This window comes from Balaenoptera acutorostrata, chromosome 3 (assembly GCF_949987535.1).
Source record: "Balaenoptera acutorostrata chromosome 3, mBalAcu1.1, whole genome shotgun sequence".
Lineage (NCBI taxonomy): Eukaryota > Metazoa > Chordata > Mammalia > Artiodactyla > Balaenopteridae > Balaenoptera > Balaenoptera acutorostrata.
Genome location: NC_080066.1, coordinates 172,809,796 through 172,827,009, shown reverse-complemented (window position 1 = coordinate 172,827,009; position 17,214 = coordinate 172,809,796). Strand labels below are relative to the sequence as shown.

Here is a 17,214-nt window from a genome sequence, read left to right as displayed (position 1 = left end):
ATCACATTCAAATTATTTAGCTGCCCTCACAGCAGTTAAGTAATCACCTAACCTGTTCCTTTTTTTTTTTTAAAGAACATTAACCTCTTTTCATTTGACTCTGGATTTCTCTTAATTTCTATACTACTTCACTTTCCTGGTTCTTTCTGCATGTTAGAGATCCTAAACCATAAACTTGTATTCATAACATTTCTTTCACATGAAGTACCTGTTATCTCATCTGCCAAACCCATTTAAAATGGACTAGTGGAAATTGCCTCAGAAGCCAAACAGATTGCACCTGTGTACAAGGGACCAGGTGTCTCTGAAGGGCTCCTAGATCTTTTGTATTCTTGCTGGCACGGTGTCAGGCTGGCCAGGCTGGTGAGTGGCTAACAGTTCAGATTTTAGGTGATCTAATCCTTAACTTGATAGATGCTGGGTGTAATCTACAGATTCTGCATAGAAATTAGCACTTACCCCTGGGGAGAGCCCCTACCAGCTGTCAAATGCTTTACCAAATAGCTCTATACTCAAGAATGCGGCTTCTGGGTGAGGGAACAGTCGTAGTCATTTTACATGTGGTTAGAGAGAAGTCTTGGGTGATGAAAAATTTTAGCTAACCTACACGCTATAGGTAAACATTTCCAAAAACATTGCATAACCTGAATACAGAGTGAATTGTTTTCCAGTAAATACTGGCTTCAGCATTTTTCAAAAATCAAGGAATGGTATATTTTATAGAATGGGAAAACTAAGAAATGAAATTTGACCTGTTGTAAAACTAGGATTTAGTGCTGTTGAATTTCAATAATGGGCATACAGCGTACATTAGGAGTAAATGTGAAAGAATAGGGTCATGATGGACTCTGATACAGGGTGGAAAACATTTCTCTTAACCAGCAACACTGGGCCCTAAGAAGTTGTCTTAGGGTCAACCACATGAATTTAACATACAAAAATGGCAATTTAATTTGGTTCAAACATACATTTCAAACTTTTGTCTTTTCCTTGTAAAGAATAAAGTTCAGTTCACGGTATACCAGAGTTAAAATTGCACAGATGTCAGTATTCCAATAGAGAAAAATCATTTTTTTTTAAAAGCGAAAAAATAAAATTTGAGTTCAGGTAGTCAGATATTCTTTTATAGTCTTACTACTTTAGGGAACAAACCCTTCCTAGGTATAAAAATCTGGAAAAAAATGCCATAGTTGCCACCCTATTAATAACTAGTTTCCATGCCCCATATTTGTTGGAGAACCTACTTTGTGATGTTTAAATTTTTACCTTAAGTTGCCTCAATTTCCCATTTATTAAAATGGCTGTATTGCCTCTAGAATTAAAGCTGAAGGGGAAAAGCAATTTTTAGCGATTCCCCTTATTCTACCAACTTGTTCTTGAAGCTACAGTCATGCCCAATGTTCCTACCCCCAATTTTTTTTTTTTTTAAAAACCTTCGACCGGGCTTCCCTGGTGGCGCAGTGGTTGAGAATCTGCCTGCTAATGCAGGGGGACACGGGTTCGAGCCCTGGTCTGGGAAGATCCCACATGCCACGGAGCAACTAAGCCCGTGAGCCACAACTACTGAGCCTGCGCGTCTGGAGCCTGTGCTCCGCAATAAGAGAGGCCGTGATAGTGAGAGGCCCGCGCACCGTGATGAAGAGTGGCCCCCGCTCGCCGCAACTAGAGAAAGCCCTCGCACAGAAACGAAGACCCGACACAGCAAAAATAAATAAATAAATAAATTTAAACCTTCGACCACTCGAGATAGGTCAGCATTTCTGCTTAGTAACTGGCATATTACTACGCGGTGCAAACTATTGATATAAACAGTGACTTGTGATAGATTTTTTTCCCCTTCTGTACTAAATCAGATCATTTCTCCTCATCAGCAACTTCACAAGAACAAAGTTAAAGATGTGACCTTAGGAAGGTAACTAAGGTGGATGAAATACTACGGCAATACTATCAGGACTGATGGAATATTGCTCAAGTGCGGTGGCTAGGGTCTAAAAGAAACTTCAGCGATCTGGTGTATTTCCACCTGAATGTTAAGTGAAGTAGCAGGTTAACGTCAAATGACGTGGCTTGTGTAAAAGTCACCCTCCTAACAGCAACCACAATTCTACTGCTTCCTGTTCTTCCATTTTCTTCCCTGTTCAATTGCTTGAAACCCTCAAACAAGTTCTGATTCTACAGTATTCCTGTAATTCCTTTCTCTGTGTATTTACCTACTTTTATCTTTCAATGTGCATTTCCATCTTGGCACCATAACAAACAATTCAAAAATGCCATCTAATGCATTATGCCACTGAGCACTGTAGCCAGTGATTTTAAGTGTACTAGATTATCTTCAGGTTGAAAAGAGCGTAAGCTGAAGAAATAAATGTCTACATCTTAACTAAAGGCAGGGGTCAAAACAACTTATGAATGGTTAGTTTGAAAATGCTTTAAGGCCCGACTATCAGAGCTGACTGAAAACATTTGAGTTAGGCAGAGTTGTAATGTTATGTGAATAGTGAGAAGTGTTACAAACACAGTAGCCATATATTTGAATTAAAATAGAGTTTATTAGCTTTTCTTTTAATATAAACATGAGGAAGAAAAACCACGTAAGTTGTAGCATTCTTTGCAAAATAAAACTGCAATCAGTACTTGAATTTCCAAGCTCCAAACTCCATAAACAATATTTTTTGAGGTGGTAGATTGTAGTATTTTATATACCATAATTTATCATTTATGTCTCTGTCCCTTAAAAATGATGGAACCTGCAGCACTCAGTAGAATGTGAAGCCTTGCTATAAAGAGAGAAAGTACTTCTGGCCCAGAAATGCTTTGTTTACAGGCAAAATTCCTAGGATTACATCTGAGAAGGTAGGAGGAGAAAGATTTCACATAGTTGAGAACACTTTTTTTTTTTTTTTTAATATTTCAAGTTTAGGTGACATCGTTACCAATCTCCAAAAAGACTGATTACTGGACCTCCCGCCTTTTAAAGCCTGAGGTAAGGGTTCCTAAGGTTTATATGTTTCCTCTTAAATAGAAATTGAAGTGAGACACCTACAGCCAGGTTAACACACAGGATAGAAAAGCTGTTTCGTATCACTTACTCTCCTGTCCCTACTATTAGGGTCCAGTTCCTTTCAGTTTATTACATGTGAATTAACACTGTTGTTCATAATTCCTTTACCAAATCTAGAAAAAAGAAACTTAGGTGATCAAGCAGGTAAGCAGCCCAGCCTTGCAAAGGACTATTTTAAAAAGAGGAGGGGAGGTATCCCCTCAAGTCTTAGTGCAATTTTAAGCTTTGATACTTGTAGAAGTATAAATGCCACAAACTTACAAAACATCATTTGAAAGTTTAATCGAATTTCTTCTAAACTCATTTAGTTTTGTAAATTTTAAACGTTAAGCGTTTATTGTTTTATTTTTTATTTTTTACAATTTATGTATTTATTTATTTATGGCTGTGTTGGGTCTTCGTTTCTGTGCGAGGGCTTTCTCTAGTTGTGGCAAGTGGGGGCCACTCTTCATCGCGGTGCGCGGGCCTCTCATTATCGCGGCCTCTCTTGTTGCGGAGCACAGGCTCCAGACGCGCAGGCTCAGTAATTGTGGCTCACGGGCCTTCCCAAGCCAGGGCTCGAACCTGTGTCCCCAACAAGAGAGCCTGCGACAGTGAGAGGCCCGCGCACCGCGATGAAGAGTGGCCCCCGCTTGCCACAACTAGAGAAAGCCCTCACACAGAAACGACCCAACACGCCATTAAATAAATTCATTAATTTAAAAAAATAAAAAATTAAAAAATAAAAGCTTAATGTTTAAAATGTACAAAAGTAAATGAGTTTAGAAGAAATTCGATTAAAGTTTCAAGTGATGTTTTGCCAGTCTAGCATTTATACTTCTGCGACAGTGTTCTGGAGTATCCAAGCACACTATATTAAAGCTTAAAATTGTTGTAAGACTTTTGGGACACCTTCTATTTCATCACCGGCTTGTTAATTACTGGACCACCATGTTGGCTGGAATTATGAAAATATCCTTTAATACAAGTATAGAACAAAGAGGAAAATCATCACAAAATCAGAAGCACCATTATAGTTAACAAGAAATGCAGCATGGACCCAATAGAAGGAAATAACCTACTTTCTCTGTTTATGATCGCAAGCATGCTAATATGCTAATAAGTACTGCCTGCAAAGAATTTGGATGACATGTGTTATTCAGCAGCTTTTTGGTTTAAATTGATTGCCAATAATGACTAGCAGCTTCAATGATATAGTAGGGAGGAAGAACCCTGCAAAACCTAACGATGCTACAACAGTCTGTTCCGAAGTTTGGCTTTATGAGTTGTTAGGAGTCCCATGTTTTTTTTGTGTGTGTTTTTTTTGTTTGTTTGTTTGTTTGTTTGTTTTTGTTTGTTTTTTTCTTTCTTTTTTGTTTTTTTCTTTTTTTTGTTTTGTTTTTTTCTTTTTTTTGTTTTTTTTGTTTTTTCTTTTGTTTTTTTTGTTTTTTTCTTTTTTTTGTTTTTTCTTTTTTTGTTTTTGTTTTTTTTTTGTTTGTTTTCGTTTTTCTTTGTTTTTTTCTTTTGTTCGTTTTTTTGTTTTTTTCTTTTTGTTTTTTTTGTTTTTTCTTTTTTTTGTTTTTTCTTTTTTTTGTTTTTTTTTGTTTTTTTGTTTGTTTTCGTTTTTCTTTGTTTTTTTCTTTTGTTCGTTTTTTTGTTTTTTTCTTTTGTTCGTTTTTTTTGTTTTTTTCTTTTTGTTTTTTTTTGTTTTTTTTGTTTTTTCTTTTTGTTTTTTTTGTTTTTGTTTGTTTGTTTGTTTTCGTTTTTCTTTGTTTTTTTCTTTTGTTCGTTTTTTTGTTTTTTTCTTTTGTTCGTTTTTTTTGTTTTTTTCTTTTTGTTTTTTTTTTGTTTTCTTTTTTTGTTTTTTTGTTTTTTCTTTTTTTGTTTTTTTCTTTTTTTTGTTTTTTTGTTTCTTTTGTTTTTTTTTGTTTTTTTCTTTTTTTGTTTTTTTGTTTTTTCTTTTTTTTGTTTTTTTTTGTTTTTTTCTTTTTTTGTTTTTTTTTGTTTTTTTCTTTTTTTTGTTTTTTTTTTTGTTTTTTTTTGGAGTCCCATTTTTTGATGGTAATACTGCACTGATTCTAAAGGAATATGCAGCAGTATGGGACAGTGAGGCAAGAAAAACATAGAAGTTATATAGTTAAAGTCTAAAGTCTTTAAATAGTTAAAAGTCTTTATATAGTTAAAGTCTAAAGTCTTTAAATAGTTAAAAGTCTTTATATAGTTAAAGTCTAAAGTCTTTAAAGTCTAAAAATTTAAGCTATTAATTAAAAAACCTCACATAGTTCTCAGCTATCAGATATCTGTGTGTCGATTGGGAGCAGATATCTGTGCATGGATTGGGAGCTTTTAGCTTTGGAGTGGTTTTTGTAACTCTGTTTACAATAAAAAGGACAGAAGAGCGTGTTACATTGACGAGGTCCCGTTCTTTCCTATGAGCATAATCTTCGCTTGTCCATGAGTCTCTTGAATTCAATGTCTTTCTTTAAGGTGAAAATACTAACTTTGCTGGTTTCTGAGCAGGAGAGGTGCTATTTCTCCAGTCCTTGTTTCGAGGGGTTTATGATGTTACAACCCCTCACTTCTCCCTTAAGAGAGGATGGCATTGGAGCGCCGAATACCAATGAAATGATCAGCGCTGAAAGACTTTCTCATAGCAGCTCTACACACGTCTTTGTATTCGTCGTCACACAATCTGGAAATGGCCTAGGAAAGTCAATCAGGTAGAACATAGGTATAATTAGGGGGAAAAAAAAATGTTCGGACCTTAAAAAAACAAAAAAAGCATCATCGATAAGCCACACATCTACATTCGTTTAGATAGTTCATAGTTACTGCTACTTTGGATAGCTGATATCTACACTAACTGACAATTCCCTAAGGTAATAACCTTTAAGGGCTATGATTAGATTGCTGGGGCAAGGGGTAACTTGCCCTAATAACTTAGAGTTACTTAAAAATTGGGTTCCTAATGATAGGCTCCTAATAGCAATATCATCTGTTACCTACACACGTGATCCTTAAACGTAATGGACATACACTTGGGCAAAATCAGTGTTTACTCAGCTATTCAACTTCTATTCAGTTTTCATTAGTTATTACATACTCTAAGAAAATTTTAATCAGGTAGGTATGTGCTGAAGGTAGGAGAGGTCTAATGACAAGCGCTGAAAGGTGCTATTTCACTTGCACATAAATTATGGTAGAAAAACATCTTATTCTAAAGTACCACCAAGGTACCACAGAAAGTATCCATTTTAAATGTGTTCATTTCAGTTGTGAATTTTGCTGTATACCCACCAAAAATCATAAGCCATAAGTATTACTTTGTTCCATGTACGTTACCATTTATATTAAAAACTCATGTACTTTCTACAGCCAGTATCTGAATCCACATTATACCTTCCAAGTATAGGTCTCTCAGGTTAGCCACGGATGCTTTGTCTAATAAACTCATGGGACTGAACTGTGATACACATACACACACACACACACACACACACACACACACACACACACACACGAACTGCAAGCTGAGTAAAAAACAGTTAAGAGGGAATTCCCTGGTGGCGCAGTGGTTAAGAATCCGCCTGCCAATGCAGGGGACACGGGTTTGAGCCCTGGTCCGGGAAGATCCCACATGCCGAGGAGCAACTAAGCCTGTGCGCCACAACTACTGACCCTGCGCTCTAGAGCCCGTGCTCTGCAACAAGGGCAGCCACTGCAATGAGAAGCCTGCGCACCGCAATGAAGAGCAGCCCCCGCCCGCCGCAGCTAGAGAAAGCTCGCGTGCAGCAGCGAAGACCCAATGCAGCCATAAATAAATAAATACATTTATTTATTTATTCAAAATATCAAGACAGTAGAAATAGTCCAAAACATCAATTATTAAAAAAAAAAAAAGACAGTTAAGAGTGGTAAGTAGATTATGTAGGTACATATGATTAGGGATACAATTTTAAGAAATTATTCATGTACGGTTATATGTAAGTGTAGAGGTTCAAATGGAAAACCATTAAGAACAGATTAAATATGATTTAAAGTATTCTGAATTATGGTTACAGAAGAGACAATTTTTTTTTTTATAATGTGGGATCCCTGTATAAACCATAAAAGACACAGGAAATATGATGCCAACGGGTCAATAAGCTCTTCAAACTGTTAACAGCTTTCCATTTTCCTAATCACTGCTTAATATAATTTAGCTACAGATGTGGCTTCGGTGGCTGACAGAAAACCCCAGTTAGTGATTTCACAGCCTTACCTCGTAGTTCCGTGCTCTTTGTTTGGTAAGAGGAGTGAATAGAACATTCAGGTTGTTGTCATGTGCTAAGGAGCGAAGGTCAAAGTAGTATTTGGCATACACACTGAAAGGAACATTAATATTAAAGTGAAGTAGCTCCAGGACGTGCCTTTCCATCTCATTCCTGGGGGAGGAGGAGAAGACAAAACCAACACAGGACAATTTTAGTCAACTGGGCTATCTTCAAAAATACCATTCTGAGCTACTAGGATGGCTCTAAATACTGTTTTGAAACAAATAATGGCTACCCAGCTGGATTAATACCCTAATGTTCAAACAAGGTACAGCTATTTGTGGTCCTTTCTGCGTCCCAGCACTTTGAGTCTGGGACACGGGGGAAGAGGATATGGCCCTCTTATGCACTCATGCTGCTGACTCAGGGGCTCAGTCTTCAGAGTTCCATTAGTGCAGCTGTACGAGTCATGCTCCACACTCACTCACGAGGCCCCGCTATCGTGATCAGATGAAAGGAATGATGGATGCTGTTTATTAGCTCTGAAGAGCTTGCAGACATTTGCACCGGGCTGAGGACAGGAAGGGGCTCACTGAGGTGGAGACGAGCCAACACAAGGCGTGGGCACATCACCACGGCAACCAAGGGATCCATCGAGAGCCACTGCTGTTATCTCTGAGGGGGGAAAACTCTTGAGGCAACAAGGATTCATCTCAAGTAAATAAATAAATAAGCTACATTCGATGGGAAAGGGAATCCCCCCACCCCCACCCCGTGCATGGGGCTGTGTCAAAGGGCATAATGCAAGTTTCTGTTCACCTTAAAACCTTACTAGGGTGAGTTGTCGTCACCATGACAGGACAGGATGCACTTTTGAAGCTTAGGAAGGCAGTAAGATTATGTCTCAGCTAGACTAAACCCACTTTACGACACGACCTCTGATAGAGCAGTTGTTTCCCCCGGTGTTAGGAGAGCAGCCCAGAATGTTCAGACCTACCGCCCCTTGCCAGGACAGACTGCACACGCCCACAGAGGGCGAATTCAATGAAGTGGGAAAGTAGAGTGCTGGGAGCAGGCTTCTGCTATATGACCATATCCAGCCATTTGCTTGCCAAATGTTTAAGTAAATAAATATAAAATTAGAGTAAATCTTACCACTTTTCACAGCAATCACTTTAGAGAGTTGATTATATAAAAATGATAAATACCCAAACAAACATGCAAGTGGCTTATTTTACAATACATTTGGTTTCTTGGTTTTAAAGTGTTAATATTTTATCCATTGGATAAATCAACAAATGCTCCATGTTCTCCTGTATGGAGAGCAGAGTATGAGCAGAAATGAGGTTTCTCATTTGTTGAACTTTAAACCTAACTGAACCTACTTCCAAAATTCATTTCCTGTTCATACGGCCAGAAGTCGATAGAAATGTAAATCAGATAATGTTTTGATAATCAGCTAATCAGGACTTAATTTACTACAGGAATAAATGCACTTCACGATCCCTTTTATATTTTCTCCACTAATACATTTTAATTGTGTGGAAATACAGTACTTCATAGGATTAACATGTCTATTAATAGAGCTTTAATCACTGAAGAAAAGCATTATGCCTACAGAATATGCATCTTCTGTGTTTTTTGCTGTTTTTAAATGGCTAGGTGGCTGAAGAGCCTACCACTTACAGGCGCAGCAAACTGTCTGAACGGCAGCTGCTCAGTTTAACTTACTCTTTTGAAGGGAAATATATATTTAACAAGACACAGAGATGTTAGAAAGTTTTAAGGAAAAGCTGATAGACAGCAATTTTTCAATTCAGACTCAAAATGAGACCATTACAAATAGTAGTCAACAGCAGAGGGATGAAACACATGTGTATTAGACACTTTGTTGTAATGCTTTCCAACTCCCAAAGATCATAAACAAAAGCAGCCTATTATAAACATAACTCCTGGTGATTCTCCGTTCTACACAGAAAAGCGTTGTTTAGAATTAGTTTCTTCATAGCTGGACAGTGCCGCCAATGCTCCTGGGCTCAATGTCTATGAACACCCACACGTTTCCCTGCATGTTCTCGGATGTTGTACCTGGAACCAGAGCCCCAGTCAGCTCAGTTGCAGATTCTGAGAAAATTTCAGCTGCCATCATGGCAGGGATGGTGTTCACGATTACAAATTTTCCTTCCTTCAAGGGACCAGTTTAAAGACTGATGATAGTGTTGGTCAACGTCACTTTAGTTTCTGCAACTTCCAAAAGTACTTCTCTTCATTTCAAATTCATTATCTGCTGTTACACTGTTTGCTAAGATTGCTACCAGCAATATCACCATGACCACCTGGTTTACATGATCACCAAAGTGGGCATTTTCACCAAAAGCCACTTTGACAGCTACTGACAGTCACTGGTCCCTTCTCTTAGTCACAACTTTCCTCGCTTCAGCTGTAAATATGCACTTTGGTAATTGTGAATTATCCAGAGTAAGGGGCAAAGGTAACAAAAACAAACTCTTGCCCCTGCCTGCCATCTTGATCGGCCTCTGCTGTCCAATATAATCAAGAGGTGTTCTTTCCCATTTTCCTGAATGCCACCCACAAAGACAGGTTCACTGTCAAGCGGGCACTTCGAGAGTCTGCTGGAATTATCTCTCTGGCTCATCCTGCTTCCCACCCTTGGGGCCCTTCACCAGAGCCAGATTGGAAGCCTGGCGTTTCATGCCCATGTGAGCATGCCATCTGTGAGGAGAACCTGCCTAGTTAACTCAAGGCCCCACAAAGTGCCGCTGTGTTTGCTGAGTGCCCTGGGTGAGGCCCCAGGGATGCTTCCCGGACTACCTGAGAGGTAGGTGTTTCCTAACTCAGCAGACTTTAGGGGAGGAGACAGGAACACAGGGATCTGAAACCTTTATATGTGGCTACCTGTACATCATAGTTTCTGTAACAACAGAACCTCAGATCAAAAGGAGAAAAAGACCAGCAAAAGCAAATACACAATGTGTGACTCAGGTTGAAATTATAACCTGTCAGTAGTCTAGAGGCCCTAAGACCTTAACAGTGGCCACTTGCTGCAAAGACCAGGCATGTGCCCCTTAAAAATGGACTGGACCTGGTAGACAGCTTTAAGAAAGCTGTGAAGTTACTTACTGTACCATGTTGTTCTGGTAGTGAGCTTGTAAAATGTTTGGCAAAAACCACCAGAAAAATAATTTCAATTTATCAAGCAGAATATTATTACAACAATAACACATCAAGACCTACCAATTAATGAGGGGAAATACAAATTGTTATACTACAGCTAGATAGAAAGAAGTCTGTAATTTTATGTTTATTTCAGCTCTCTGCACAAGGTAACCTTTCTTAAAATGTAACATTTCTTAAAAATGTAAACTTTATGAGAGCAAATGAGGTATTGGAAAATGGTTAGAAAGTTCACGGTAACCTTACAAACTCACATGTCCTCAACTGTAACGTCCTTGAGGATCTGGCTGTACTCCACATCCCGTACAGCATCATCGTCCCAAAGCCTGGAGGCAAGAAGAATGGCTCCCAAAACAATTCTTTTCCAGTTAGTGGGGCAAATGTCGATCTCAGCATAAGTTAAAAGCCTTTCTAAGTAAACCTGCAAAAGTAGAGCACTGATCTTTGATTTTAGTTCAGTTTAAGTGCTGTGATAAGAATTGTTAGGAATGACAGATTTCATCTCTTTTTGACACCCCTTTTATTCCTAGGTTCTACAAAGACTTTGCTCAGCCAAGCCAAGGCCAGAGGCCAGGTCACAGTTGTAAGTCAGATATTTCTGTTAGTCTGATATTTCTACTCTGCCCGTGTGAATTTCCAACCCAATTTTGGTCACAGGAATGAAAGGACATCTCAGCAAAGGGCATTCTAAAGACACGCATTGTATTATTTATTACCTTCCCACTTGTCAAGGGCAGCACATACAGCCCAGTGTCGACTTCAACTGTTCAGTAAATGCTTGAGTGCCTATCACGTGCAATGTTAACTACAAGACTGGTGGTGGTTGCATGGCGATTTTACATAACGCTTGAGTGTGTAAAATTCTGGTAAGCCTGAGCACATCTTTACCTTCTCTTCAGTGTCACCAGTCCTTCTGTGGCATGAACTTGAAGATAAAAACTGGTGGTCAAGAGAGCCTCCCAGTGGCTGCTGCGTGGCACAGCAGGACAGGCAGTCCAAAGGGGCTTGACAGCTAGCTGTCAAGTATTCCCATATTTTAGTGCCTTTTTAAGGAACACACATGCATACAAAGGGTAGTCCTTTTCATATCCCCCATTTTTCACATCTCCATTATCATTTCATTATTCATTTCTGTCTTACATAATCTGCAGCTTAGTCAATTCTTTTGGTTTTAAGGTGGGAAGACCTGCCTGTGTCTGTATCCCTGGGGCTCCTCTAAACCTGCCGGTTTGTGAGATGATTTCATGGTTTCTTTTACATGTATCAAATGTCTACCCTACAAAGAACTGGGTGGAGTTAACAGCTGAGCAAAGATTAGAGAGGTAAGCTGTGATTTGTTGTTACCTCTGTAGAAGAGTGTATATGCCATTTGACAAAAAGAAAAATGTCCAGTTTTAAAGAGTCTGTTTACTCTCTGAAGGGTTATCAGATTGACAGCTCAGATTCGCCCATGCCCTCCAAACTCTACTGTGTTTTCAAACACGGGTATTGAGATTGTATGTTCTTCGTGAAATTCGGCTCCCATTCCCCAAAGAACTCAGCACTCTCTAGTACCCTAAGAACGACTCTCCCCGCAAGGTTCAACTCTCTACTTTATGGGACTAATCAGAGGCACTGAAACGACACTGGCAATCTCTCAACTTCCTCTCACCTTTGTACTGGCAAACTTGGTACACGTGCCGATATTCATTTATCCCACTTGCCCTCCTGTCTCGGAGGAAGCGAGATTTCTTTCTTTTCACTGAAGCTAACCCTCCTATGAATGAAGTTGATCCCACCTCACTTCTGCAGAGTACTGTGCCCACAGTTAGTCTCTTTTTGAACAACTTCTCCCTCTCTGTCAGAGGCTTCCTCCAGTGGGAATGCTTCCATGTCCCCAGCCTGTCCCCCACTGCCCCTAGACGGCGTCCTCAGGGCTGAGGCCAGCTCCTCATCTCCCATCCTCTCCTTAACCCACTTCAGTCAGCCTCCTGCTGCTACCACTCTACAGAGACTACTCTTGCCGTGGTCACCGGTGCCTTCACACAAACAACCCAGAGCTCTTCGTCCCAGAGCTCCACTCCCCAGGCCTTCCCTCATAAATGAAAGAGTACTGCCACACGCCCAGTCGCTGAGACCAAAAACCTGCACTTGAGTGTATCCTGCTCCAATCTGTTAGAACTTCTTGTTATCTCTACCTTCACTGGTACCCTGACCGCTTTTCTGTCTGTCACTTCTGACTTGTATCGCTGCCACTGCCTAACTTCTCTGCCTCCCAACAGACTACAGTCTGTTCTCCCCAAAGCAGCCAGGAGAGCCTCTTAAATTAAGAGTACTTTATGCGCCTGCTCCAGATCTGCCAGAGGTTTCCCATCAAACAAATACCTTCTTCCCGTGGCCTGCAAGTTACGAGGCCCTGTGCGGTACGGCCTTGTCCTTCCGTGACCTCATCACCTATGCTCTTTCCCTCATTCCCCGCTCGGATCACAATGGCCACCTTGCTTTTCCTTGAACACACAGAACAAGTTCCTGTCTCAGAGCCTTGCACGTGTCCCCTCTGCCCGTAATGCCAGCGTACCTGATCTTCCTCAGTTCAGCCAGGTCCTGGGTTCAAACATTACCTCTTTAAAGAGGCTCTTCCTGAGCTTTCTAGTAAGCCCCTCTAATCACTTTATCCCTTTACCTTGCTTTCTCTTCATGGTTTTTACCACTACTTGAAATAGTCATCTTTTAAAACACACTCATTAAAAAAAACACTTATACTTTGCTATACACCTGAAACTAACACAACACTGTAAATCAACTGTACTCCGATTAAAAAAAAAAAAAAAAAAATTTTACGTCTTCCACACTTGCTCCATAAAGGCAAGAACTTTATTTATCCAACTTGTTCTCTCCTCCACCCCCCACATGTAGAAAAGTGACACAGAGTAGGTATTCAGTGACATGGTATTTATGACATGAGCAACTTCTTGGTAGCATTTAGCGTTTGGACCATACTCTCCTTCTTGAACCTCTCCTGGTGCCTCTTAGGGTTCTCTGCTGGGTTTCCTACCACTGTAGCCACTCCTCTGGGGATCTGTCCCTTAAGTGCTGACAGTCCCTACAGATCTATCTTCTACCCACTTTTTATTTTACATACTTTCTCTGCATTTGAACAGCTACACTTAATTCCCTCCCTCTAGCTCAGATTCATGCTCCAATCCCATATATTCAAATGATTACTAGACACTGCCATTCTGCTGTCTCGCAGGTACATCAAGCTTAACTTGTCTACAAAGAAATGCCCCTCTTCCAACCCAAATACTCTCCTTCCTGCATTTCCTAGCTCTCCATATGCAAGCACCATTCCTGCCTCTCTCAAGCATGTGCTAAGCACTCCAAGTGGCCTGTAGCTCCAAGAAAAGGCCTGTGTCTGATCCAGTACCCACTGAGGGGTCTCTTTTCAAAAGGACAAGCCTCCTGTCCTAAATTCTGCCTTGATAGGAGCAGGCAGTGAGTGGCCTAAGTATCCCTTCCCTGCAGACCACGCAGCTGACTTTCCCCCCTACAGGTTTGCTATAGGGAGGAGTAAAACAATCCCAACTATCTCTCACTTGAATATGATTTATTATTCAAATGATAAAATCTTACCATAGGAATTAGGAATGGATGACAAAAAGGTCCTTACACAGCTGTAGCTTAGCAGGCTAACTAGAGTAAAGCCTTCTGAAGTCCTACTGGCACCCTAGTCCTGGGCAACTTCACATGCAGGCAATAAGAGGACAGCAGGGATGGTTAACACCATTATCCATTACCCAAGGAACAGAGAACTGAGGGCAGTAGTTCTCAATCAGGACACACATTAGAACTGCCTAGGCAGTACAGTCTGGGACTCAGCTTCAAACTACCCGGAACCTGTTTCTGCCTGTGGACCAGAGCGTTCAGTTATTGCCCCGCCCTACCACCACAACATGCGTCGTCTGTGTGTGCACTGTGCGTGCATGTGTCCCCTCAGGTGTGGAAGGAGAAACCAGAAATCTCTCCTGCTGCCTTTAATAGCAATTGTTTTGTGATGAGAAAAGCAATGGCAACATTTTAAATCATAATGATTATTAAAGCTCAAATGTGTATACTTTACTTTCTTTTGATAGCTTTCTCTTAATAAAGTTCTAATGATCATTTCAGGAACCTACTTTCATTTGGGAAAAACAGGACCATACCATGTGTACAAGACAGAAATTTCTACAGATGCTTTATGAAAGAAAAAATATCTTACCAAAGTTACTACTGCACATTCAGCAGTTAGCAGTGCGGCACTAAAAAGAGTATAAACAAATCTGTAAATGAATTCGTGTTCAGGATCATGCTCGAAGTATTCCTCTGGAATCTTTTCTCGCTGAAAGGAGAAAAAATGCAATTTAAGTATCCATGGAAGAAAAATACTTAAAAGTACCCTTAAGATAGCAGTCTTCACACTTGGGCCCACGTGCCCCTTAAAATAATTTTGATTGGGTGACATGTCTTGTAATCTTTTAAATATAAACAATGGGATCCTAAAATACCACAGTGATCCAGTACTCACCACCATTCATTAAAGAAAAATACAGGCACAACCGCAGAAAATTTATGTATTTCCACGTTCCTCCCCACAGAATTCTAACCAAATGTAAACTATTGGGTTGGCCAAAAAGTTCATTTGGTTTTAAGGAAAAATAAAAGACACAGTTTTCATTTTCACCAAGCATTTTATTGAACAATATATTCACTAACCAAACAAACTTTTTGGCCAACCCAATATTTTTAGGCTCAGAAGTCTTGCTGATCACCATATGTCATACTTTTCTGTCATCAACTTTGAAAACACATTCCCAGTGTCCTGTAACCATAGGGCTCTAAGAATGCGCTGTCCTGTACAGCAGTCGCCAGCCACGTGTGGCTACAGAGCACCCGAAGAAGTGAATTTTAAAACTTTGTCATTTTAATTCGTTTAAAATTTAAACAGTTTTCTAATTTTCTTCTTACAGGCCTTATCATATTAGGTTTATTTACAAATATTTATATTGTTTGATGCTAGGGAAAATCATCCTTTAAAAAGATACATTTTCTGTTACTTGGGTATGTTTACTTACCTTCTCACTATTCATACAAAGTGCAACTCGGTTCATATCCATCAACCCCTTATCCAACACGCCTTCGGGAAAATGACTAGACACAACATGGCGTGGGGAAGAAGACTTAAAGGAAGATGAATTTGACTTCGAGCTGGAGGAAGTAATTTTCTTCTAGTAATTAATTTCAAAGCAAATCAGCGTGAAATAAACACAACTGTATAAGAGAAAAATACTTCAATAAAACTGACACTTACTGTGAGTGGATGTAATCTCTCATCAAAAATATCCAAGGATCTATCTGCAGCTCTATAAAATAAGAATGTGTATTTAAAAAATTAATTCAGGAGTTACTATCTTAGTAAAATATCTGCTAGGAGTAGAGAGAGGGGTAGAGGAAGCTTAACCTTCAACAAAGCAAACAGTTTTATCAATTCTTCTCCTGGATTCCACCCTTCGAAAGGTTTCCTGACCTGTTTTTACTCAGCACATCAAGTTCTGTGAAATCTTTTCTACAACAACCAGCCAGAGTTGCCTCTATAAGCACTGACCCTCCCTAACAGGCAATGCTAGTAAACCAATATATTTTCACTCCTCTAACCTCACACTGGAATATGCAAGAACATTTTATAAAGCAGTGGTGGTGGGCAATAAATTCTTCTAACTTCAATGAATGTGAATATGAGATTCATGGTTTTTTCCCGTTTTTTTCTCTTTAGTTCTGTATATTCTTATTGTGCATTTCTTCTTGTCTCTTTTAAATAGTTTGAGTTAAAAATGTAATTGTCTTTTTATTTTAAAAGAAACCAGGCTTTTTAATTTAAAATTTCACCACACTAATACACTGCGCTCATTTGAACAGTGGTTCTCTAAATGTGGTCTGCAGGCCTCTGGGATTCTCCCCTATCCCCTCCTTCAGGAGGCCCAAGAGGTCAAAACTGCTTTTATAAGAATACTAAGACACTACCTGCCCTTCACATTGTGTGACATTTGCTATGGATGTATAAAAGCAAAAGTGGGTAAAACTGCTGGTTTCTGAGCATGAATCAAGGCAGTGGTACCAAACTGAATTAGAAGTCATTCAATTATTCACTGCCACTTGCAGTTAAAAATCTGCTTTAAGAACATCCTTGATAAAAGAGTAAAAATTAATAGTGTTCTTAAACCTTGGTCCTTCTTTTTAATATTCTGAATAAGTGGAAAGTATGCATTAAGCACTTTTACATACTGAAATATGGCTGTGTTAAGGAAAAGCACTTGTGACTTGGCGGTAAGTCATTTTTTTCATAGAACACCATCTTTATTTGAAACACTTTTTTCATCGAACACCATCGTTATCTGAATGTACAACTGACACAGTCATTCTTTCAAAAATGAACAAAGTGAGCCTGTCACTTCAAGGAAAATAACTCTAAAGTTATTTGTTGCCAATGATAAAATTCAAGCCATCAAGCTAAAAATACCAGGATTTTTGGAAAACTTCTACCTTCTATTGTGAACTTGACAACTTCTCAACACTTAAAAGACTTTTCTGGTAAGACTGGTGGTGATACTAATAACAAAAGTGAGTTTTTGACACTGTCTAAAGAAATGTGAACCAATACTTTCCAAATGACCAACGTATAATATTATAAAGTCAGGTACAGGTAAAAAGATC

General features: G+C 39.3%; 1 protein-coding gene across 2 annotated transcripts in view; it reads right to left on the bottom strand.

Annotated features, from left to right (window-relative positions):
• Nucleotides 1-5,234: 5,234 nt before the first annotated feature.
• The window catches only part of LOC130707601 (cyclin-Y-like protein 1), a 35,566-nt gene continuing 23,586 nt past the window's right edge, over nt 5,235-17,214 (bottom strand). The window contains exons 6-10 of one of the 2 annotated variants that reach the window (XM_057543060.1): nt 15,815-15,866; nt 14,726-14,845; nt 10,743-10,909; nt 7,302-7,464; nt 5,235-5,743 (exon numbers count right to left, since the gene is read on the bottom strand). In XM_057543060.1, coding sequence (XP_057399043.1) covers nt 5,627-5,743; nt 7,302-7,464; nt 10,743-10,909; nt 14,726-14,845; nt 15,815-15,866 — 619 coding nt within the window. In that variant the 3' untranslated portion in view covers nt 5,235-5,626. The remainder of the gene's footprint in view (nt 5,744-7,301; nt 7,465-10,742; nt 10,910-14,725; nt 14,846-15,814; nt 15,867-17,214) is intronic. The other variant, XM_057543061.1, reaches the window with a different exon arrangement.